A 26204-nucleotide genomic window follows, 5' to 3' on the forward strand; every position below is an offset into this window, starting at 1 on the left:
GCTGAAGGCTCCTGGCTGAATTCCTCTCCAGACATTGCCTCTGTCCAAAAGAAGCTGCATTCCCCAGAATAATTTCCTCTCCCCAGAGGTGGACAGAATCCAAGTCTGGTCATTGTGAGGCACAAAGCTGAGTCCCAATGTTCATTTCAAGACAGCTGTGAAGGGTCATCTTTGCCCTTGAGATCTGCAGAGGTCTTTGTAGCTACCACATGGCAATTCAACTGCTCCCTTTTCCCATTTCTGCTCCCCTCACTTCCCAACCTGTCCATGCTGAGGTCAGTCCTCAATACATCTGCTACCTGCAAAGCCGCACTACAGAATCTGGGCCCCAGGAAACCTCCTCGAAGCCAGGTGATGAGAGATGCTCTGGAGGAGAGTAAAGCTGAGAAGGAGGATAAGGAGTGCCTGTCTTCTCATGTGATCACTAAATGTTAACTATCACTATAATTTGAATTATTGCTGTGAGCTAGGAAGCTGGCAAGCACTCTGTGGAGGAGGGCCTTCACTTTGGCCCTGAAGAAAAGGAAGGATATAAATAAGCAGAAAGAACAAGGAAATTTTTCAGGATAGCAGTTGATTCATGCAATTCAACTTGGCAGATACTTCACAGATAGACAGCTAAAGAAAACTAGTGAATTTTAGTTAAAAGTTCAAGCTTTGGACTTAGCCCTGGATTTAGATCTTGACCCTATCACTACCTTTGTACAAGTCAGCTAACCACTCTATGCCTCAGTTTCCACATCAGGAAAAATACAGGTAAGAATACCACCTACTTTCTAGTGTTCTTGTGAGTATGCATTGGTTCAATGCATGTGAAGTACTTAGAATATCTAGTACTTCTGTGGTTAGGGTTCAATAAACGTTGAGTATCCATACTGACATTATTGGTATTAATTTTCAGCCCTAAAATTCCACTCTAGAAATTTCAAAATTGTCTTTAGAAAATGAAACAATATTCTTATCTTCTTGCATCTAGACACCCTACTATAGCAATAAGTCATTGTCTGGTTCTTCCCTTTGACATTTATTTTTCATGCGCATTAACTTACTCTTGAGACAGCTGATTAGTCTTGGTGTTATAGTTTTTTTTTTTTTAATTTTATAAGTGACATATAAGGGTGAGTGGGGTTCCCCAGATGCGTTGGCCTCCCAGTGCCTAAGCACTGGAGTGGTGGACAAAGCAGCTCCATGCTTGAACTTCTGAGATACCAGGACTGAACCAGCACAGTTTGCAAGTCAGGGAGTCTCCATCAGTCCTACTCCAGCAACATCACCTTGTGGACCCAGAACCACTGTCCCTCCTGTTTCTGTGGTAATCAGGTTATTTATGGCTTGGGCCACTTTTCTTTTAAATACTTAAATCATAAAAGATTTCCACACAATATAGCATAAAGATTAGAAACTGCAACTCTAAGCTAGGCTATCTGTACATAAATTTTTGTTCAGCTACTTCTATCTGTGTAACCATGGCAAGTTAATTAAACTTTTTGTGCCTCAGGTTCCCCATCTATAAAGTAGATCCTAAAATACATATGAAGTATTTAGAACTGCAGACAGCACACGTAATTACTCCAGAAGTGTTTGTTAGAATAATGACTATCCTTCTTCTGATACAGTCAATCATATATTGGGTCCATTATGATTTTTTGTATGATCCTGTCCTGTAAATCAGCTGCCACTCATTTCATAAAGAAGAAAGAAAAACTTTTTTAAAAAGGAAAAAAATGTAATTCTAGAAAGAAAACTTCCTTAGGAACTTTCTGTGGAATTCTCAGTTTTTAAGTAGAAATGACTCACAACCACCTATCCCACAATAATTTTTTTAATTAAACAAATAAATATCTAACTGATTTCCTTGCACAGGAATAAGCAATCCAAAGAAAATAAAATTTAGCTGTATATTGAAAATTATATTTTGGCTGAGAATAGGTATTTAGTTATACTGTAAGTTCTATAAGTAATGAGCACGGAATATCTTGTTTGAGGAAGGATTTTACTTTTTCAAATTATGGAACAGATACAGGTTTGAGAATATTTGAACTTTTGTAAAAACACATTTTTACCTTGCATAATGACTGGAAAGAGGGCTCTTCCATTCTTTCCCAAATTAATCCGAGTTGCCCAGCAGACAAACAAGTGAGAACAAGAAAACTGAGTTATCTAATTGCCTCTAGCACATTCTTTCTTTTTTATGTCATGTTCTGTACTGCAGCATTCAAAATGCCTTTTGAGGCCTTCTAAATCACTTCTCACTGTTTGTATTTATCTGTCGAAGAAGCTGCACCATTTTAAAATGAGCTAGCTTTTTGTCATTTTTCTCCCTCTCATCCTGCTTAAGTGTCCACAGGGATGATAGATTTCAAATTGAGTTAAACAAAAACATGTAAAGATACCCAGTTAATACCCATGGAGATTTTTTTAAAGATTTTACTTATTTACTTGAGAGAGAGTGAGAGAGTGCACGCTGAGCTGGGGGTGGAGGAAGAAGCAGAGGGATAGGGACAAGCAGACTCTGAGCTGAACACAGAGCAAGCCTGACAAAGGGCTCAATGCCATGACCCTGAGATCATGACCCGAGATGAAATCAAGAGTCAGATGCTCCACCGCCCCACCCCTCATGGAGATTTTTTTTTTAAGTTTTGTACCTTTACAATGGCTGTTTGCTTGATTTCAGCAATATTTTTAAGCATTGTAAAAGTATATCATTTATGATCATACCCTTGAGGTAAGATAAATTTAATGAATTTTCATTAAAATACACAAACTTCTGCACATGAGACTATGTCTCTGTCATCATTTTTCACAATGCTCTTACTGCGTAAGATGAAGGGAGAAATACTTCACTGGAAAGGAAGGTGAAAAGTGAGTACATAAGAGATTGATGGGGTAATTGTACCTTTACATTGATCAGTGATCTGTGCCTCTAAGGCACAAGGACTTACATACCAGAGGAGAAATGGAGGCATTCCAACTTGGTCAATGAATGTGAAGATAGTTGAAGGAGTCTTATATGCATCCTTACCTTAAGATTTCCAGTAGCTTATACTGTGGAAATTGGGGCATCAGGACAGGTGAAAAATAGCAAAGCTCAGTTTGGAAAACAAAAACAATTAGAAAAATACCTTTTGTTAATATTCAGAAGAGAAGCAGTGTAGAAAACCTCACTTGAAGCTAGATGTATGCACCTCCATTACCCCCACCCCCACCACCACCAAAATAAGGAATGTAACACATGAATTAGTCAAGCTAATAAGTATGTGGAATTTGGAAATTCTTCTCATGTTTTAAAAGGAGATAGAAATGACCTCTATTGGGTGCCTGGGTGGCTCGGTCGTTAAGCGTCTGCCTTCGGCTCAGGTCATGATCCCAGGTTCCTGGGATCGAGTCCCACATCAGGCTCCCTGCTCAGCCGGAAGCCTGCTTCTCCCTCTCTCCCCCTGCTTGTGTTCCCTCTCTCGCTGTGTCTTTCTCTGTCAAATAAATAAAATCTTAAAAAAAAAAAAAAAGAAATGACCTCTATTACACTTTTTGTAATTCATCCAGAATTATTTAATCAAGAATTTTGTTTAACAGAACATGCCCAAACATACATATAGCCAATCTAAGTCATTAATACCTATTACTAGAGATGAGAGAGAATTAAAAGTATAATCAAATTTCATGTTCTAGGAAGAAAGCTAAATGCCTTAAGCAGTAAGTAGCATGATTTTTCCATATATATGCTTACTTATCTAAATTACCCTTAATTGTTAACTAAACAGAGGAATGTTAACTTTTATTTGCATTTCTCTTCTCCCTAAAAACAGTTGAGGCGATCTAAAACACATACACAAAACTTTTACTAAATTTGAACTAGAAGTAGAAAATTCGATCCATAGAAACAAGAGGGAACAGAATCTCATTTTGAGGATTATTACTAGAGGTGCACCACACGTACATCATCTCTGCCTCTGAGATTTCTGGAAGCAGCCAGGGAATAGAGAAGTCCTCATGCTTTTATGATACAAAGCACAAATGTAGGAAAGACAGATGAGGAATCTGATGATAATGGCCTCAGGCAGAGTTTTTTCAACAAATGCAGCAGTGTGTTTTTTTAATATGGTCTTTTGTGACCACAACCTTTGATAGAAGCAGACCCAAGGTAAAGTGTCACTGATGGAAGGAGATTTCCATGCTGGCAATGAAATGAGGGAGGACGTTTACTTAATATGATTCCATGCATACAGACTTCAAAAGAGCTAATATACCTGGGAAGTGAATGAAAAAGAATCACTCTTAAAGTTAATTTTCTAAGAATTTGTTCTTTGGTCAGAAACTAAAAATCAGAAGACCCTAAGGCCCTTTGATTGCAGGTATCAAATATACCATGAGCTAGGTTAAGCAAAAAGAGATTTAAGAAGGTTCCAGACAGGGCGCCTGGGTGGCTCAGTTGGTTAAGCGACTGCCTTCGGCTCAGGTCATGATCCTGGAGTCCCGGGATCAAGTTCCGCATCAGGCTCCCTGCTCAGCAGGGAGTCTGCTTCTCGCTCTGACCCTCCTCCCTCTCATGCTCTCTGTCTCTCATTCTCTCTCTCTCAAATAAATAAATAAAATGTTTAAAAAAAAAAGAAAAGAAAAAAAGAAGGTCCCAGACAGGGCCACCATGGAATCATGGGGAGTAAACATGGCTAAGCTTCAAAAAGGACTGAAACAAGAAACTAGAAAGCTCTTGAAATGAAAGGCGACTAGTCTTTTTTGGTCCACACCAAAACAGAAACAGCCACTCGTTTCTGTTTCTCTCTCCTAGGACTAGTTTTACCTGTGTATATGTTCATTTAGGAAAATATATCTATCTGCTTCATGGCTTGCAGATTCACATCTCCCATTCATTCCGACCAAAACCACCAAACTGACCATGAATCCTAATTCCAAATTCCTGGAAGAGCGATCGTGTTTGGGCCCAATATGAATCAGGTCTCCATCCCTAATCCAATTCATGTGAGTAGGGACCAGGGACAGAGAGAACAATTTTGCAAGACCCTGCTGTGGAGGCAAAGGCAGTTTTCAGAGACAGGGCTGAACAGATACCTCAGAGGAAACTTAGAATTTTGAGGTTAGTCTTTAAAGAAAGCTTAGAATGTGATTTCTCTATTTTCATGCTGATAGATCGTACAAATACTTTAAAAATAAAGTGAAGAAATACAGAAATCTTTCCACTGCTAAAGGCAAGACACCCAACCAATATTTTTGCCCATCCTTCCATTTGTAGTGAAATGGGCTGGAAGCAAAGCAAAGATTGTCTTTACGAAGCACAGTTGAATCTGCTCCAACAATTAGGCATACTCTAGATTGAAAGCCCAGAGTTCCACACTGCTGGATACTGTGAAAAAAGATGATTCTGGCCTGGAAAATTTTCAAAGCAGGTGTTCTAAGTCATCAAAAAGAAACCTGAGGAGTAATGTTCCCATGGAAAACATACTGAACTGCATAGTTTTGCATCATGCTTTCTAGGATAAGCTGTGGGAAAAGTATGCTTGTACAAAATGGAATAGGTTGTCCTGTTTTGTAGAGTTTTGATCAACCTCTTTTTGTGTGCCAAAGAAAATGATTTTCGTTTTGATAAAATTGATGACGTGCAATCCCTTCTGGCAGCAGTAGGATGGCAGAATTACTTGTATCCAGAAATCAGTTCTAGTTGTTGGAAACTAAACCCATATCATCAGTGTATAGGAAGAGGCATATCTTTCTAACAAGATGACACATGCCCAGTTTGTCTATAATCAGTATCATATTAGGAAGATATTAGTGTAAAAGATGAATAAATAAAACACAATACTGTTTTATATAACATGAAATTGTGAATGGGTATGTCAGGAAATTTTTCCTCTTTAGTTTATTTCTTCAGGGGTATTTACTCCACATTTTCAGAATCACAATACTAAGCCCCACTTTTGAGTTAACTTGATCCCTTGGGCAATGAAGCCAAAATTTAGTGAAAGATCAACAGGCAAAGCAAACAATCTTAGTTTCTTGAAAACAATAGCAGTAAGTTGTAGGGTAATATTGTGCCTAAAACCCTTTTGCTTCTAATACAAAACATTTAACTTGGAGACTTCACACATAGCTCAAGGGGAAGCATAACATAAATAATAGAGGGAACATTAAGAAAATTGATGGAGGGGCGCCTGGGTGGCTCAGTCGTTAAGCGTCTGCCTTCGGCTCAGGTCATGATCCCAGGGTCCTGGGATCGAGCCCTGCATCGGGCTCCCTGCTCAGCGGGAAGCCTGCTTCTCCCTCTCCCACTCCCCCTGCTTGTGTTCCCTCTCTCACTGCGTCTCTGTCTGTCAAAAAATAAATAAAATCTAAAAAAAAAAAAAAAAAGAAAATTGATGGAGCCACAGTTTTGTGGGACAACAAGGTTGGCTCTCTTTGAATCTCTCCAGACTTGACTGCAGTGATCAGCTAGAAGTTGAGGTAAATAGTTGACTGTTACTCAGAGCAGCTTTCAGAGTTTCAAACAATGATCCAAAAACTTCCTTTGGAACTTACTCACTTTTAGGGGGTAATCAGATGAGTTTGGCATAGGGAATAGCGGGTCCCTGTTGGATGCCAGTGATCTAAATTGTTTGGAGCCCTGCGCTTGGGTCCATTAAGCTAAGAGAAATTGCCCTCCACCGCCAACGTTGCTGGTTTTGGTGCTTCTGTAAAGGCCTCCACTGAAGCCACGTAAGAGACGACCGTAGCCTCAAATCTGCTTTATCATTAACTGTGAAGTAATGGTAAGTAAAGATCTAACTCTTTGTTTAGCTCCGGATTTGGTGGCAATGAGTTTATAATTAGTTGGGTTTAAATTGGGAAGATTCTTCCACAATCTGATTTTAACATGCTGTCTAGCTAAAGTTGCCAGAAATGTCTGTTCATTTGTTTTTATTTTTGGTCTGTTTGTTTTTACATCCATGTAGTTTTTATTAAATCAATACATGAGGTCCATTAAATATAGGATAGACAGGACTAATTGCCCCCCTAACCAATCAGTCAATTAAAGAAAAAGAAAATGGGGTTTTTCCAAGCAGAAGATTTGGTATTCTTTGTATAAAAAAAGGTTGTTTTATAAAGGTCACCCCCACATATCCCATTTTGCTTTACCCTTCCAATGTCATCCATCCAGTTATTGAGGCAAATGGACTCAGAAGGCTGTGTTCAACATAGGAAAAAAATTTTAAATAGTAAATGGGAATTAAAAACATCTAACTCAAGTAACATAATAAACAATAAGAAGTTGTTAGTAGCTAATAAGGAAATATAAAGACCCACTTAACTTCCTCCCCTCATTATAGGATATGCATATGGACAAATACAGCCAAATTTTCTCCTCTTTGTTTCATTTTATTAAGTAGGACTCTCATTTTCAAGTGACAAAAACCCCACTGGTTTGATGAAAAGTGGGACTTTATTACCTTATGTAATAAAAAAGTCAGTGTAGTGTGAGATTGAGGCAAAATCCAAGCTCTCCAAACATGGCCTCAATACATTGTCAATCTCAGTTCTGCTTTTTTTTTTTTCTCCTCAGTTGGATTTATCTTCTGGCAGTTTCTTCCCATATATTTGCAAGAGTTTATATCTCCAGTAAAAATTGCAATTTTGAGTAAACTCCCATCTCCATCTACTCCACTCCTGAGAAAGACATAAGCATGCTGACTGATGTTGCTAAATTTTCAAGATCCATTCTCTCCACCTTCCTATTCTTGTTCCTATTTTGCCTCAAAGTGCATGTAAAAAAACTCTAAGAAGATGTGCTGTTTCATGTCTCCATATCTATATAATGTCATCTCTTCACTTTAGAATGTCCCAATAGCTACTCATCACTTTGGTTACTTGCAAATTTCTTCTGATCCTTTCAGAGTTGGCTTAAGAATCACCTCCTTTTTAAGCCTTCCTTCCCTTCTTTTTATCGAGATTATCACGCTCCTACTCTTCCCTCAGGACCCTCACACATGCCTCCATTTTAGCAACAGTTTCACTATATTACACTTAAGGTTTGAGTATCGCCCTCGCTGAAGAGAAACTGCCATGAGGATAGGAAATCAGGCTTAATCAAGCTTTCTTTGTCTCCCCAGTCCCTCTATCATAGTGTTTAGCACATTCTAAATGATTAATATTTTTATTACTTTTGATGAATGAGAATTCACTCAAGAAATTTTCTGGAACTTTTTCTAAATAATCAATGTGGGGGCACCTGGGTGGCTCAGTCGTTAAGCGTCTGCCTTCGGCTCAGGTCATGATCCCGGGGTCCTGGGATCGAGTCCCACATTGGGCTCCTTGCTCGGCGGGGAGCCTGCTTCTCCCTCTGCCACTCCCTGCCACTCTGCCTACTTGTGATTCCTCTCTCTCTCTCTCTGTGTCAAATAAATAAATAAAATCTTTGAAAAAAAAAAGATAATCAATGTGTGCTTTTGTTTTATTTATTTATTTTCTAAGTGTTTTTTTTAATTTAAGTTCAATTAGCCAACATATAATACATCATTAGTTTCAGATGTAGAGTTCAATAATTCATCAGTTGCATATAACACACAGTACTCATCATATCACGTGCCCTCCTTAATGCCCATCACTCAATCACCCCATGCCCCTACCTACCTTCCCTCCAACAACCCTCAGTTTAATGTGTGCTTTTAATCAGGATTATTTTCTTTACATATTTTCCTATGAAAAACATATTCTAGATAAACCTTTGAGTTTATAAGCCTTATGAAATTCGTGATCTCTGGGCGCCTGGGTGGCTCAGTTGGTTAAGCGACTGCCTTCAGCTCAGGTCATGGTCCCGGAGTCCTGGGATCGAGTCCCACATCGGGCTCCTGGCTCAGCGGGGAGCCTGCTTCTCCCTCTGACCCTCTCCCCTCTCATGCTGTTTCTCTCTCTCTCTCTCTCTCAAATAAATAAATAAATAAAATCTTTAAAAAAAAAAGAAATTCGTGATCTCTGATGACTATACATTTAATTACAAAGCTATTTACCTCAAGCTACACTGTTATATAGAGAAGCTATAACCTCAAGTGCATATATCTGCCTACCAAAGGCAAATACTCACTATAATATCATGGTACATGTTAAATAGTCTTTTGAAATTGAACATCATTGGTTCCAGGGAATTTGTGAGATTTGTAAGGAAATTCTATTCTACATTGGATCTTAAAAAAAAAAAAGATGAAATATGCATGTATAAAGGCATAAGTATTTCAATTGCAAAACATGTTATCAAAGACCTATCTCAACTGCAAGTAACAATATGAAATATAGACAATTACAAATTAAATCCTTGACATTTAAAATGTTAACAGTACTTCCAGGTGTTTAAATGCCTCAGTCACTTTTCTTTGTTCATTGTCACATGATGCCTGCCTGTCAAGGCATCCTGACCGTTTATTAATGCACACAAGAATCTTTAAAACAAAACAAAATGTGTTTCATCATGCTGCACTAGCTGCCTCTGCTTCTGCCTGTCCATCAAGATGTACCAAACTCACATTTTCCAATTACCCCTGTGTCATTTGGCATTTTTATCTGACAAGTATATTAAGGTCATCAAGAAGAGTGAATCTTGAAATCTGTCCCAATGTAGCCACAGTGTGATGTACTGAATTGCATTGTTTCTGGAGAACTGGCAGACCAGAGGAGCAAAGCACAGCAGTGAAATCACTTTCTGAAAAAGTATAATCCCAGCTAAGGGTCCCTACTTCAATAGATATGATCTAGGAGCCTTTTTTTCCATCAAGCTGAGAATTTAGTAGCTGGTTTCCTTGAGTGGAACAGAGAAGCTCTTGCTTCTGCCTCTCTCTCTCTCTCTCTCTCTCTCTCATCTTAGAAGTATTTTTCCTTTTGGCAAATGGCATCAAATATTGAATGAAAGTAAAAGAAAGATGCTAATATAATACCATTGCCAATACTCTTCCTCTAAATATTTACTTCATTCAAAGCCTAAGCAAGGGTATTTGAATAAAAAAATCTTAACTCACACTATTTTCTATTAATTTATTTCTGAACATATTAAATACCAAAATACAAATGTATAAGGAGTCATTTGTATAACTAGAACATTTTTAGGCAGGAGTATTACCAAATACATCATATATGAAAACTCTTCTTTAGCCAGGGACATTTATTTAATCCTTATATCTCGAATGTGTTCTTTATCACTTCTTCCTGAATGTTTATTATTTCCTAGGTTGTGTAAGGCACTCTACTAATCCCATGTGATATAGAAAGTTGAAAGATATTATTTCTGCCCTCAAGAAGCTTATAGTATAGTCGGGGCTCCTGGGTGGCTCAGTTGGTTAAGCGACTGCCTTCGGCTCAGGTCATGATCCTGGAGTCCCGGGATCGAGTCCCACATCAGGCTCCCTGCTCAGCGGGGAGTCTGCTTCTCCCTCTGACCCTCCCCCCCTCTCATGCTCTCTCTATCTCATTCTCTCTCAAATGAATAAATAAAATCTTTAAAAAAAAAAAAAGAAGCTTATAGTATAGTTAAAATGAGCCAAAACCCCTGAAATCCTCAGAAATTGAATCTTTTTGGACAGTTGAAGTTTTCAGACAAAAGTTTGGCCTTAAAAGTAATATCATTATTATTTATAAATATTTTGCAGAAACATATTTTTCTAATCATGCATCCACAGACTCTTGCCCTTTTAAATAAAATATATTGGACATAAGTCAGCCTTTTGTAATTGACCTTGTATGATCATGTTAATGTTTTGAGTTATAATATAGTGAGTCCTTCTGTGCTCCCTGAATTTTACAGGGATGTTTTATCTTAAATTCCTGACTCCTGAGTAGTGTATATTTTGGAATCTTACACAAGATTTTCAGTTTTCCTAGTTCTTCTGGTGGTCAGCCTAGCAGCGTGCACTTCCATTCCATTCCTTCTCTTTAGATATCTCACCTGTGGCTGCCGTTTACTTCATTTACTGTTACTCTACTGCTTTGTAAACTTGGAAATCAATAAACACATCTGAACTAAGAGTGTGAGGCATCAAAGCTGTTGTATGGAGTAAACTATGCATTCTTTACTATGTGAATATCTATCAAATGTCTCTTCAGAGGCTCTTTTTGTCCATCTTGTTATTGTTCCACTGCATCCCACATAGATGAAGTTGGCATCTTGCTGAATTTAAAGACACGTGATGAGTATCTGAATAGCTACAGGAACAGGAGAGAGTGGGGATCAATCTAAGAAATACTTAAAATGTAGGAATGACAGAATTGATGATCAACCTGAAGGCAAAGGAAAGAATTGTGGGAGGGCTGAGTCCAAGGTTTTAGGGCTGTACATCTCTAAGAATGGCGTCCCCGCTGAGGTGGGATGATTTTACCCTCTAGGCACTGGGGAAGCCTCTGAATATTTTTAAATATTATTTTGAAGAATAACCATGTGGCCACATAATGTAATATGGACTGGGAAGAAATACTGCAGAAAGCCAATTGAATAGAAAAACATAAACGTAGCCTAATCGTGTGAGACTGAAGCCTGAAATGAGGCTGTGCTAGTCGTAATAAACACAAGATAATGTAAGACACAATAAAGATTTGATTCTGGACATGAAGTTATAGGGAAAGGTAGAATCAAAGATGACTGCACATTTCAAGTCCAGGTAGCCAAGAGAACAACAGCATCATCTACCGAATCACAAGATTATGTTTATCTGGGAGAAATACATCCTCAGCTTTCATTCATATGTCATACTCATATGTCTATATAACCATAGTGTTGAGGTTTTACAGATTAGTCTCCATTATATATTGCTAAATCTTTATATATGTACCTCATTTCATAAGGTTAAACTAATCCTGATTATAGTATATGACCTAAGAGGGGAATTTTTTTTTCCTGAAAAAAAAAAAGAAATGCTAAGGATTTCCTGCATGGTCTGTCAATAAACCTTAAGATTAATTTACTGGATACTGTCAATCCATTATATTGTTGAGATTTCTGCTGTGCTTTAAAAAATCATTTTGGTGAAATGATGAGATAATATCATTTGAAATTTTGACATTTCATCAAGAATTGGGAGTCATAAATAAAACATGTAAATATGAAACAATATATACCACCATTTATTTCTCTGGGCAGCATTTTGAGAAAACTTTACTCAAAAAAAAAAAAAATCATGTAACTGCTGTCTTCAATAACTCTAAAAAGATGTTCATAACAGAAAAGAGTTAACTTTAAAAGCTATTCCACAGAAAATGACACAGCATACAAATAACAGATTTTACTTTGAAATGTAAATATAAACTAGAATAATCTTGATTACAGAGAGACAAAATCATGTCTCAGTAGAAGAAAATTCTTTGGTTAAAAATAGCCAAATTGCTTTTCTCTCATACTTTCCTAAAGACATGAAATTTATTTTTTTTAAATCTATTTTTTAGAAGTATTTGGATTCCAAGTAAAGAACCTCACTTTTTTTTTCTCTTTAAATAGAAACAACCAAAGTAAATCTCAGTTATAATGGCATCCTGATTTATGCCAAGCATTGGCTAGGTACTAAGCTCTTGTTCAGGAACAATTTTGCATCTCTTTTTGGATAATTGCTTCCTCTTAAGGAAGTGTGCCTCTTTCCAAACCATCCAATGAAATAATGATTTTAATATACTTGTATTTTTCCAAGACTACAACCTCATTCCATTAAGTGAAGGGACATTTCCAATCAACTAGTCACAAATAAATTTCATTTCTTACCTAGATGTCATTGCTTCTTTTTGAGAATTTAAAAAGAAGGTTTTCTCTCTAGGGTGTTACTTAAGTAAATGATATACATCTTCTCCTATAAAACTAATTAGAAATAACCTTGTTAGGATTGAAAAATGACTCAATGGTGCTAACAGACAAGTTTTCACACATGACAGGGGAATTTGTAGCTATACTGTATTTTTCTGGAATCTATTTGGTAGATGATTTTATGGTTTCTTTGTCTAAGTGTCTACTTAAATTAATCAGGACCTTGAGGCCTCTAACCAAGAAACAAGTCCTCCTCTTTCTCCTTTTTTTCCTCCTCATCTTCCTCCTCCTTCTCTTAACATATGTAGTTGATCCTTGAACAACACAGGTTTGAACTGTGCAGGTCCACTAACACAGAGATTTGATTTTATTTTAATGTTTTTAATTCTTTTTCCCCCCACAAAAAGTTTTATTGTTTTCACTTGGGCCAAGGCTCCAGCGTGGTTAAAATGCTGCATAGTTGCTGCAGGGGGAGGATCAGGCAGAAGCCCTGACATCAGAGCCCCTGGGCTCCAGAGGCTCCCAGCTGCACATGAGCCTTTTATAAGAGATACTTGCCCAGCCCAGCCTGTGAAGGTTAGTCAGGTGGTTGCCATCTTCTGGATGAGTTTCACCTCCTCATTCAGGAAGTGGTTCTACAGGAAGTCACAAAGACAGGGGAGTCTGCGAGGCAGAACCCAGGGCACACAGATCCCAAACAGCCTGGCTCAGCTTCTTCCCAGACCATGGCGGCTTCTATGGCATCCAGGGTTTTAACCCACTCATCTTGGGATGGTTTCTGCACGTCCTGGAAGAGGGTGCGACCATCCCTGCTGGTTTTGCATCTTCAAGAGCCCCTCAGCGCCCTCCCGCTTCTCCTAAAACACCTCACAGAAGGGGCCCACGCGCTCCAGAGCCACTTTATCAAGGTGGAAATAGAAGCCCAAAGAGAGGTAGGTGCAGGAGGAGGCCTGCAGACACATGTTGACCAGGCGGTTGGCAGCAGCCTCCCCCTCAGTGGAATAATTCTGAGTTGCTCAGCAAGAAGGAAATAAGCTCAAAAACCGGTGTTGGCTGGTCCCAGAGGCAGATGATGGCTGAGATAATGATTCCAAAGGATGTGACTGGGAAAGAGTTTGGAGGGTGGCCCGAGGCTGGAAGAAGGGATGTCCTGGGTCTGTTCTGTCCAAACATTGTTGATAATGAATATAACACACACAATATGTGCTGACCCATTGCTAGTGTCTGCTTATTCTTTTTCCAGAGCAACCCCTATGTATCCCTTTTGTAACAGTCCTTACACTTGTAATTATTTGTTCATTGTCTTTCCCATGAACTGTAAATCCAGGAGGGCAGTCTTTTTTGTTCATCACTGAATCTCCAGTGTTTATCTCAGTGCCTACCATGTAATAGGTGCTCAATAAACGTTTGTTGAATGAACTGATGCATTCTTAACCTTAGATTCACATTTCTAAGCTTAATCAACTTAATTTGTAAATGTAGAAGTCTGTGCTTCCTAGCAGCTCCTGCCTTCTGGGAAGTATTATCTCCAAGCATACAGAATAATTGGATTCTTCTGGTTAAAATTATGTTGGGTAGACTTACTTCACATATATATAGCTACCTTCAGGGTAAATCTTTACATGTCTCAAGTGGAAGGTGAGGATATGGATTACCCTAGGTTAATCTAACTTTTTTTTTAAACGGAATCACCCAATGCAAACCATCATTCAGTCCATTCCCTCAAATATTTATTGAGCTACTACTATGTATCAGGCCTTATAGGCGGAATATTGTATTAGTTTCCTAGAGCTGCTCTCATAATGACACACACAACAGAAATCTATTCTCTCACAGTTATGGAGGTCGGAAGCTTACCCCCTCCTAAGGCTCTAGGAGAGAATCCTTCCTTGCCTCTTCTAGGTCCCAGTGGCTCCAGGCATTCCTTGCCTTGTGGCTGCTTAACTCCACAGTCTCTGCCTCTGTCTTCACATGAACTTCTCTTCTTTGTCTTCTCTTTTGTTTCCTTGTCATTGGATTTGGGTCCACGAAGCTAACACAGGATGACTGATATCCTTAACATACTTGCACCTACAAATTCTCTCTCTTTCTCTCTCTCTCTCTTTCTCTTTTTCTGTTTATTGAGCACCTATTACCTGATAGGCACTGAGATAAACACTGGAGATTCAGTGACGAACAAAAAAGACTGGGGGCGCCTGGGTGGCTCAGTTGGTTGAGCGACTGCCTTTGGCTCAGGTCATGATCCTGGAGTCCCGGGATCGAGTCCCACATCAGGCTCCCTGCTTGGCGGGGAGTCTGCTTCTCCCTCTGACCCTCTCCACTCTCATGTGCTCTCTATCATTCTCTCTCTCTCAAATAATAAATAAAATCTTTAAAAAAAAAAAAAAAAAAGACGAAAACTTTAGTGAGATCTCCCTAGTCCAGCCTCAGGAGGTCCCCTCTCAAGGCTTTTCTGTGCTACTCTCTTAAGAACTCCTGTCATGTTGGGGCGCCTGGGTGGCTCAGTTGGTTAAGCGACTGCCTTCGGCTCAGGTCATGATCCTGGAGTCCCGGGATCGAGTCCCGCATCGGGCTCCCTGCTCAGCGGGGGGTCTGCTTCTCCCTCTGACCCTCCTCCCTCTCGTGCTCTCTGTCTCTCATTCTCTCTCGCAAATAGATAAAAATCTTAAAAAAAAAAAAAAAAAAAAAAAGACTGCCCTCCTGGATTTACAGTTCATGGGAAAGACAATGAACAAATAATTGCAAGTGTAAGGACTGTTACAAAGGTATTGGTAGAGGTAGTATACAGGGGTCTGTGGGAACATGAGTCTGGGGACCTAATCAAATCTAGACAGTCAGAGAAAAGCTTCCCAAACGATGCGATGTTCATGTAGGAGGAGTGACTAGGAGTTGACCATGAAAGAGAGTGTGGCACTCTCTTTCAAGCAACTGGACGAAATTCAGCATAGTTAGGGAATGATGAGGTATTAATGTGGAGATACATAATTGGAGCCATTTGTAGAGAGCCTTGTGAACAAAGTTAAGGATTATAGCCTTCATCCTGAGATAGTCAGCGCTTGTAATTGGCCAACACTAATATGATAAGAAGGCAGAAATTATCCCCATTAAGGACCAAGAACAGCAGCACAGATCATGAGTGTCCCTCTTATTTTCGTACAACAAATCTTGTTCTTCGCAAAATTTGTAGCCTTTATGGATATCGCAGTATTATGGAAAAGCTTGCCAAACTTTCTCTGCGTGTTGCACATGAAATATAATTTCATAAAAATACCTAAATTAGGGAAGCATTAAGTGTATTTTTTTTCCATTTGTATGTATGTCTCCATTCAAAAGACCCAATTACATAATCTTCTCCTCCATCTGAACTTTGAATATATGGTCCCAATAAATTATTTGCTATCTGTTTATTGTGAAAATATAGGCTCCAGTTTTAAAACTCTTGAACTATAGGGGCGCCTGGGTGGCTCAGTCGTTAAGCGTCTGCCTTCGGCTCAGGTCATGATCCCAGGGTCCTGGGATCGAGCCCCGTGTCGGGCTCCCTGCTCAGTGGGGAGCCTGCTTCTCCCTCTCCCACTCCCCCTGCTTGTGTTCCCTCTCTCGCTGTGTCTCTCTCTGTCAAATAAATAAATAAAATCTTAAAAAAAAAAAGATTTTATTTATTGAGGCGCCTGGGTGGCTCAGTCGTTAAGCGTCTGTCTTCGGCTCAGGTCATGATCCCGGAGTCCTGGGATCGAGCCCTGCATCGGGCTCCCTGCTGGGCGGGAAGCCTGCTTCTTCCTCTCCCACTCCCCCTGCCTGTGTTCCCTCTCTCGCTGTGTCTCTCTCTGTCAAATAAATAAATAAAATCTTAAAAAAAAAAAAAAAAAAACTCTTGAACTCTATTATATATTTTACAAATACAGCAGTTTTGCTAAGTCAATGTTTTCTTTTTAAATGCCATCTTCTTTATCTTCAAAAAGTTAATGTTGTTTTCTGTAACATCTATTCCTTATAATTTGTTATTCAATGATTTTCAGTGTGAAAATGTGACATTTTAGAGCACACATTAATTTTTGCAATATCAATGCTATTGCAGATTAGGAAATTCATTGAGGACCTAGTAAAAAATCTTCAGCACATTATTTATTGGATAAGATGCAACTCTTTAACTTGTATCTGCACAGGTTATGAGCTAAAAGAAATAGATGCCTGAATATATCTTAATTAAATCATAGTGAGTAAAATCTAATTCCAAGGTTTAATAAACTTTTTACTGACAACTGAACATAAATGATTTTTTATTTTATTTACAGTTAGATTTCTCAAAAAGCCTCTTAAATGCTGTGATTGGTTTCTTACTCAACAATAGCTTTTAATGTTCAGATATTTTCTAGTAGATAGGTCATTTTTATTGAAGAAGTTTATTACTCTGCATATAAATTTGCACATAATATACTGCATACTTCATTCCCAGAAAAAGACCTACTTCTGTGAATGTCTTAAAGCACCCAAGTTTAATAAATTATTATGTTAGAGTATTAAATGTTTTTCAGTTATATTCTTTCTTTGGTTCAGTTTTCTGTATATGAATAATTTGATTAATAAATTTTTATAGTGGGCGCCTGGGTGGCTCAGTTGGTTAAGCGACTGCCTTCGGCTCAGGTCATGATCCCGGAGTCCCTGGATCGAGTCCCGCATCGGGCTCCCTGCTCGGCGGGGAGTCTGCTTCTCCCTCTGACCCTCCCCCACTCATGTTCTCGCTCTCTCTCTCTCTCTCATTCTTGCTCTCTCAAAATAAATAAATAAATCTTTAAAATAAATAAATAAATTTTTATAGTACTCAAAATAAAAATCAAGCTTTATTCTAGTTAAAGTATTTTTAGGGACTGATTGACTCAATATTTTAGAATACTGATAATTAACTGAATTATTACTTAAAGGTATAACCTAAGGAGAAATGAAACATAAATCTGAAGATTGAATTCTGATGATTGTTGTATGTGAGGTTGGGCAAGTTCTGTACCCTCTCTGGGCTTCAGTTTTCTTGCCTCTGTTCCTAAGCAATTGTTCATATCCCATTCAATAAAAAACATATCTGATTAAAACTTCAATAATACACAAAATAAGAAGTGCTAATGAATTAATTGAACTAATATATTTTCAAAGATTCCTGGGAAGTAGTGAAACATGTATCCAATACAGTTTTAGATACAGTTTTGTCAGTGAGAGAAATAATATGTTGTTACCATATGTTATCTAGTCTTATCTTCGAAAAAAGGAAGATTTCAAATGTAATTTTTTAAATTACTGCTAGACATCTAAGAACTTACTATGTACACCCTTGTGCTGTAGAGTGCGAATTCTTAACTTTAGTATTTGAATTACGCTCCATGAAATATAAAAAAGCTCATTCTTCAGCGAATTATGCAGTAGTCTTTCCACTTTGTGGAAATAGACACCAAAACAGTGGGTAAAGCCTAGTCTGTTGTTTAATTAAAGTGTTTAAGGAAATAAGTTAGCAATTATATAAACAAAATCCTTTAAGTCCATCTGCTGATTTAAATTTGCAACAAATACTTAATCCTAGAATGTGGGATACTAAGAATCCATCTACTCTATTGGTATTTTTGTGAAAAAGAATAAAGGGTGATGTTGCAGGTTATGACCTCAAACTTCAGCCCTTATTTTACGTTTGCATCCTGTGTGCCAGATAAAGGCAAATACGGTAGGGATTTTTGGTGCCCATTACCATATTTTCAAGCACATACTAAGTTGTAAAATAGTTTTGGTAGTGAAATGTCACCCAGGGAAATTTTAATATTGTATTTGTGTTTCAGCTTCTGACATGGCGGCCGAACAGGGACAGATTCTCGTGATAGCCACCGCGGCTGTTGGGGGATTTACTCTCCTCGTCATTCTTACTTTGTTCTTCTTAATCACTGGGAGGTAACTACAGCATACCAGATTATTACCAAGACTTGTGAATAACCATTCTCTTATATACTTTGTATTCACATGCTTTTCAACTTAACAAACCATGTTTGAGAGAAAAAGGGATCAGGACAGATTCTGCTCTGACTGAAATTTGTATGATAACAGAACCACCTGGCTAGTTCTCTGTATCAATAGGCTTCTGAACCTGAAAGCGACTAGGGACTTGATAAAAACACTTTGAAAGCTATGAATGATAAATTCTTACTCGATAAATTACTTCTGAGTTTTTCCTTTGTTACATTCAAATTATCCCATGAAAGGGATTTTTCCTAGGGAAAAAAATAATTCAACAGAGAATTTATATAAAAGCTCTTTATAAACTTAGTATTATAGAATGTATTATATTTATTCATTAAATAGTGAATGGATCTATATTAGAATTATATTAATTGGTTTTATAAACCCGGTATTTCTCCACTTTAGTGTAATAAGGATGAAAATTCAGAGTAACAATAAATTTAACATAGCAAAAGACCTAGATTGGAATCCTGACTAGCTGGTCAAATTGCTTCACCCATCTAAAACTTATATTTCTATTTTTGTACATATGGTATAACAGTGAATTAAAACCATTTATTGATTTTTAGATATATTGGTTTGTTACCATGTGCCAGGTACTGACAATACAGAGATGTGAGTAAAGGTAATATGTATGAAATCACATAAAAGAACAAGTAGTATTTCTTATGTAAGCCTTGATATTAGGCCTCGACTCTTTGTCAGATATTGTCAATATATTAGATCATATTTTTATTCCTACAAGGGGAAAAATAATTCCTTCTAGATTATCAGTAGGGGCACAAAAGAATACCTCAAGAGTTTTCTTGATAATCTGAAAAACACATATACTGCAAAAAACCAATGTCATGATTTAAAAGAGCAATTAAATGCCAGCCAAAAACTATGCATCCATGATGACACCAGCCAGAGTATGCCATCTCAACTGGAAAATGTTGATATTTGATAATGAGCAGAAATAACAAAGAGCTACCTTCAGGGGCAATAGTTCAGTGAACTATAAACACCCTCTGTTTTGTTCATTTTAAAACTTGACTTACATATTAATATTTTATTAAAATTAATTTTAAAGTTATAGAGGATATGCATGCATGGAAAATTATTGTCTACAATTTTAGAGCAGGCTAAAGGTACAGATCAATAAATTCACAAGTACTTAGAAGGCACTTGTCAAAGGTGGGTCCCTGCCTGACTGTAACTGCCACCTGTTGAAGGTGTCAGATGTAGTTGTAACAAACCCACTTTTACAGAACTTATCAAGGAACAGAGAAACACATGAATATCGTAATGTGGTTGAGTTGAAATGGTGACTTCTTTATGAAATTAATTGTAAAAGGGACACATTTACCCGTGTGTACTTAAAATTTTTTGGTATTAATAGACCTAGTACTGCTCTTGTAATAAATAGAGAGTATCTCAGAGTCTCCTGTGTTGGGAGGCTAATTAGCTGATAGAAAAGTCATAGCTATAGTAATAAGAAAAAAGAAAAATATCTAATGGAAGAATACGGGGAATACTGATAAATTAATCCTACTAGAAAGGACTAGTTTGGGCATGTCCTGGTGCCACCACCAGATACCATTGCCCAGCACTCTCCTATTTCTCTCTCCCTTTATACCTCATGCTAACCTCTGACAGTTCTTGCCATCATCACAGCTTTGGTACAACCATCTTTTATAGTGGGCAGGAAAACAGATTTTGGATTCTCTAAACCAACTAACCATTTGGTTGAAAACAAAATATTCAATAAAACACCCTACAAATACCAAACATGACCTACAAAATCCTTAATCACTAGCAGAGGAGAACTGGTTCTAACAACAACAACAACAACAGAAACAACCAAACAAAACCCTGTGTATCCTGGTGGAGGTCTAAGCTAGTTTGCAAAACAAAACAAAACAAAAAGACAAAAATAACAGGTTAGAGTTCTTCTGATCCTATCTAGGATTGTCTTGCAAGAAGAGGGATTAAATACAATCTTGGTGCATGGAAAGTCACAATGACAATTAGGTTAAAAAAATAAACCTCTAGCCTTTAGGCTAAATCAGCTTGCCCTCATAACTTCAGAGATGTGCTCAAATGTTATCTTTATTTGGGATTTCTGAAGCAGAATTTAATACCACTTAAAAAAATAATTCAATGATAAAGAAAAATTTGTACTAAATTATTTTCAGCTTTTACTTTCCATGTTTGCTAATTTATATGACATTAGAAATTAATATTCTATATCCTGGAGAATACAATTTCAATTATACAGGATAAAAAAATAAATTTTGAAGTATCCCTTAAGCAGTTTGAAAGGGGAGTATTCTTTGGAAATTATTCTATAAAAACTGTAAGACATTTCTGAATAAATACTCAATTTTCCATAGGATTTGAGGATAAGTTCACATTGAAAGATTGGATTGTATACCACAGATGTATACTGTTTAACCATTTGGAATTAGAAATTTGATGAACTGTCAAATCATATGGATGCTGATGAATTTATTCACGTTGAAGAAGTCATGCAAGATAAGCATCTCCTCTTTCTTAGAGCACCATCATCCCAAGAGAGAACAGAACATACCTCTACCAAATTTCTGACATTAAAAAAGAAATCATGCTCTTTAGCAATGAAACTAGAAGACAGTTGTCTAAATGCCTGAAATTTTTGACTCAAAAACATGTTCTCATTTTGAGTTTTAATGCCTTTTACCAACTCACAGCTATTAGAAGTTATATAAGGAAGGACATGACGGTTATTTCTGATTATAGAATATTCACTAAGATTCCTATCATTTGAATCAATCAGTCCACTTGAGAGTATTTTATTCTTATCTAGGGTTAATTTTGTTGTATACAAAAAACCTTGTATGGAGTAAAATTTTCACATGTTATATAAGGATTTTCTTAAAACATGGCCTTTATGTTAAGAACTTTGCCTATGGGTGATAGGTATTTTAGTTGGTTTTGATTCTCATTCAGTTCTAAAAATAAGATTCTATTTACCCTTTTGAAAGGTGCCAATGGTACATAAAGGCCAAAATGAAGTCAGAAGAGAAGAGAAGAAACCACTTACAGCAGAATGGGCATTGTAAGTACCGTGACTCTTCCATTGCTTTACATTGTTCCAGCCCTCAAGAATTCATTTTAAACTTGCATCCACTGAGTTGAAAAAAACTGAAAAAGTGTACTTCCAACCTTTCAGCATTAAGAGTTTTCATCTGGTTTCCAGGTTTGTTTGTTGAAATTGCACCTGCTTCTCATTAAATGAAAGTACTTTTTCACTAATTCTGCTTGCTGGAAAACATGAAGACTGAATACGCTAAAAATACAAGATGACTGCTTGTTTCTAGTTATTTACCATTCACAGTGGCTCCTGAATGTGAGTTGGCTTTATTTAGTAGAGCATTAGCCAAAGAAATATTAAGGAATTTTTATTCCTTCTTGTAGGGACTGTCATTTAAACATATAACAAATCAATTTACAATTCATTAACACTAAAAAAGAAAATCAGCTCTTTAACTTTTAGAATATGTATGAAATCCTTGAGCTGACTACAAGGTTATATTAATTTGTAGAATCTCTTCCCAAGTAAGCTATAATTACCACTACAGTTGCTTTGATAATCGCCACCCTTTCTTCCCCAACACCCACCTCCACCTCCACTTCCACCTCCACCTCCAAATGGCAGACTACTTTGTCAAGACAGTTTCTCTGTTGTGAGACTCTGAATTAACAAGAAAGGGGAGTTCTCTGATTAACCGCAGTGTAGAGATAATGTGTGAGGCACGTTATTTAACTCTATAAACTCATCTTTACTTCAGATTGAGCAAAAGGAATAAGGGACTTTCAATCTATAACATTCTCTGAAGGGGGCAGAAAGGATTGAAGTGAGGATGTTATAAACTAGAGGGATGGTTTAGGGCTATTTCTAGGCTCACAAGATTCTTCAGTGGTCTACGGACTATCTGCATTAGAATATTCCATCCTCACTCACCAAAGTTCTGACCAGAAAGTCCATGGTAGGGCCAAGACATATGCATTTTAAGCAAGGTCTCCCTAGTTGCTCCTTTTTTTAACAATACATTTGAGGCTCACCGCACTGGCAGAGGGCAGAAAGTTCAGACAGCCACTACCAGCCATGGGATGAGCTGGAAACGCTGTGAACAGTGGCAGAAAACCAGATCCAAACACCTGGACCGATGACACATGCCGAGCACCTCAAGGTTCACTGCAGGGCATTTAGTACTGAAATGCACAGGAAAAAGGTGCTCCTGAGGTATTTATTATCTGTTTTCCAACTAGCGGTTTAGCATAAACTAAACCAGATGGGCCCAGCAAGAAGCAGTGAAAATAACCTAAGGCAGCCACAGAAGTGAAAGAAAGATAACAAACCGATGTTTAAAAAGCCATGGTAAGTTAAATAAGTAACTAGATAGTTAAAATTGGAGTTAAGTGGGTTTTTTTCCCTATACTACGTATATTGTGTTTACAAAAAAAAAGTGATATTAACACCTTAAATCCAATTAGACACCACTAATCATCTGATAGTAGCCATTGGATTTGCATTTAGATTTTTCAATCTGAAACCACAACTCCCATTTAGTTATAAAGATATCATAAGAAATATGGACCAGAGGTAAAGATGATCTGATGATCTCTTTTCCTCCAATCTAAACTTTGGGAAGTCAAGAAAAGCACAGTATTTCAGAATCATTGTCAGGTCTACGTATGCCTACAATGCTTTACTGGCGATATTTTGGAAACTCCTAATATTCTCATGGGTGCATATCTGATAGCAGGAGACAGTAGGCAAAAAGTTATGAAAGAAGGCAACAGGCATAGAACTCATGAAGCAAATTCTGCTAGTAACAGGCATTTCATCACATCCTCTAAACTCACTTGATCACTTTTTCTTTGTTTCCTTTTGAGATTTTCTTGCAAGAGCATGTTTCTAAGGAAACCTAGCCAACACTTAACTCAGGGTATTGTATGGTTTTCAAAATCAAAAGCAACAAAACCAAATATCATCCATCCACTATGCCACGGATTTGTATTGATCTTTTAATCCCTACTAATTCAAATTTAATAAAGGTTTGTTGTGTGGTTATTACCTATAAAACCGTACCTAAGGTATTTGGAAAGATATAAAGATGTGTAAGAGATGATCTGTCCTCCAGGAGCTAGCAATCTAACCTGGAAAACAGAAGCCAACCAGCAAACCAAGGAATGTCCACAGGCAATCTGTGACTTCTTCAGATACTGGAAGAAGTTGTGAATGAATATATAATCACACATTCAAGTTTTCTACCATCCCTATTCATCATCCTAACTTCTGGTGGGCTTTGAGCCCTCCACGCCTTTCAAGGAGAGTAGCAGGTACACAGCCAGTGACCAGATTTGGGCCTTAGATTCCCACCCTTAACTTCAGCACAGACAGGGGGTCCTTTCAGGACCATGTGCAGTCTGGCTATGAAAGCAACCACAAGAACAGGAAGGGCTGTTGTCCATTGTCATTGTCCATGGATCTGTTCTTTATTGCCTGAGAGTTTCTGAACTGAGGCATGAGTTTGGAAAACCCAGTGCCTAGTGCTAGTACGAAGGGTTCAGGAAGGACACTAATAGGCTTTCTTGTTTTGGGGGAAAGGCTTATGTCTTTTTCCCCCATGTCCTGAGCTAGATCAGGTATGAAATATGGGTTGTTAGTGAATAAGTGAGCTGATTAAACATTTTACAGAGATATCATAAATATGTTTTCTGGAATCTGTCAGCTCACTCTCTATTAAATCACCAGATCATTTTACATTAACAGGTAAATAAATTTTTGATTTTAAGTACTCAAAGCTTTAATGGGGGGGTGAGGAGGAGTGGGACAAAAAGAAAAGAGAATTAAATTTAAATAATTAACAATAATGACTACTTTAGTATGTCAATCCTTGTTTTAAACATACACAAGATGTGTAATTACTAAAATATTTTAAACTAAATCAATCTTTTATTTTGTTGCAGTACATTTCCCAGGAATTAAAACTTACATAGATCCAGATACATATGAAGACCCATCCCTAGCAGTTCATGAATTTGCAAAGGAGATTGATCCCTCAAGAATTCGCATTGAGAGAGTCATTGGGGCAGGTAAACACAAAATCTGTACTTTTTTTTTTTTTAAGATTTTTATTTATTTATTTGACAGAGAGAGACACAGCGAGAGAGGGAACACAAGCAGGGGGAGTGGGAGAGGGAGAAGCAGGCTTCCCGCAGAGCAGGGAGCCCGACGCGGGCTCGATCCCAGGACCCTGGGATCATGACCTGAGCCGAAGGCAGATGCTTAACGACTGAGCCACCCAGGTGCCCCCAAAATCTGTACTTTTGAAGATAAGATTCCTTGATGGTTTTGTGACTGGTTTATCAACACTATATTTTAAATCTTAGTAGTTGTAGTCATTGAATATTTTTAAGAAATGAGAAGCAAAATTTTCTTATATATGTTATTTTTTTTAATTATTGTAAGCACGTAAATTCATTTTCTAAGCAATGAGAGAATTCGCAAATGTTATTTTTAACTCCTGTACTCTTCTTTCAGTATAGAGAAAGCTTACAATGAAACGAGAGTGATGCAGGAATTTATTTTGAAGATGCAACTTCAGGAGTTTTTCATAAGTTATTATAGATTTACTCAGACCCCAACATTTATAGACATATACTATAATTAGTATTCATATTGATGACCTTGAGGCTCTGCAAGATCCAGAAGTGTTCTGAAAATCACTGAGGATAAAATTAGCTTCAGTATAATGTTTTATGTCATTTCAATGCTAATTAGTGATTTTCCCTATGTAGAATGTTCAAAAGGAACACTATTTTATTCAACTGTTCTGGATAAATACAAATTTATTGTGAATTAGCCCCCAACGGTTTACTCTGTACGTTACTTAGGGCAGAGGCTAAGCTGATGTAACAAAGAGACCCCAGAATATTTATTCCTCTTTCAAATCCTTGACCTAAAGTATATAGTCCATGTTAGCAAAGGAGCTGTTATTCAGGAGGTCTTGAAAGGACCCAAGTTCCTTTTACTCTTTGCTCTGCCTTCCCTTAGTGTGTCATCCTCCTCTGAATGGTCAAAGCCTTCCAGCCTGTGAGAAGGAAAGAGTTCAGTCTTTTTTGGGGGGGGGGGGGGGGCTTTGCCTTGAAGGCAATAACATGGAAATTACAAACATGTCTATTCACATCTCAATGGTCCAAATGCAATTACCTGGGCACCCAGAGAGAGAGTTTGATATATAATCTCTGACTGGGCAGCCATGCATGCAGCTAAGAAGGGGAGGGAAAAAGTGTAAGTTGAGAAGGGAGACTGGATCCTGAACAGGGGAATTGGTCTCCCCTAGATACTGGATATCTGTGTAATCCTTTGGAGAGAACAGAACATACAAAAGCATGGCCATTCCAGCCAGGTTCATGTCTTTGCAAAGGC

At 37.7% G+C, this 26204-nt stretch overlaps 1 protein-coding gene across 1 annotated transcript in view; it reads left to right on the plus strand.

Annotated features, from left to right (window-relative positions):
- Nucleotides 1-26204, plus strand: part of EPHA6 (EPH receptor A6) — an 833569-nt gene that overhangs the window by 578608 nt on the left and 228757 nt on the right. Inside the window, exons 8-10 of the mRNA XM_064580423.1 lie at nucleotides 18571-18679; nucleotides 21751-21824; nucleotides 24743-24868. Coding sequence (XP_064436493.1) covers nucleotides 18571-18679; nucleotides 21751-21824; nucleotides 24743-24868 — 309 coding nt within the window. The remainder of the gene's footprint in view (nucleotides 1-18570; nucleotides 18680-21750; nucleotides 21825-24742; nucleotides 24869-26204) is intronic.

The sequence above is a fragment of the Mirounga angustirostris genome, unplaced genomic scaffold (assembly GCF_029215605.1).
Source record: "Mirounga angustirostris isolate CCGP_5_RB_7025 unplaced genomic scaffold, mMirAng1.0.hap1 SCAF_1, whole genome shotgun sequence".
Lineage (NCBI taxonomy): Eukaryota > Metazoa > Chordata > Mammalia > Carnivora > Phocidae > Mirounga > Mirounga angustirostris.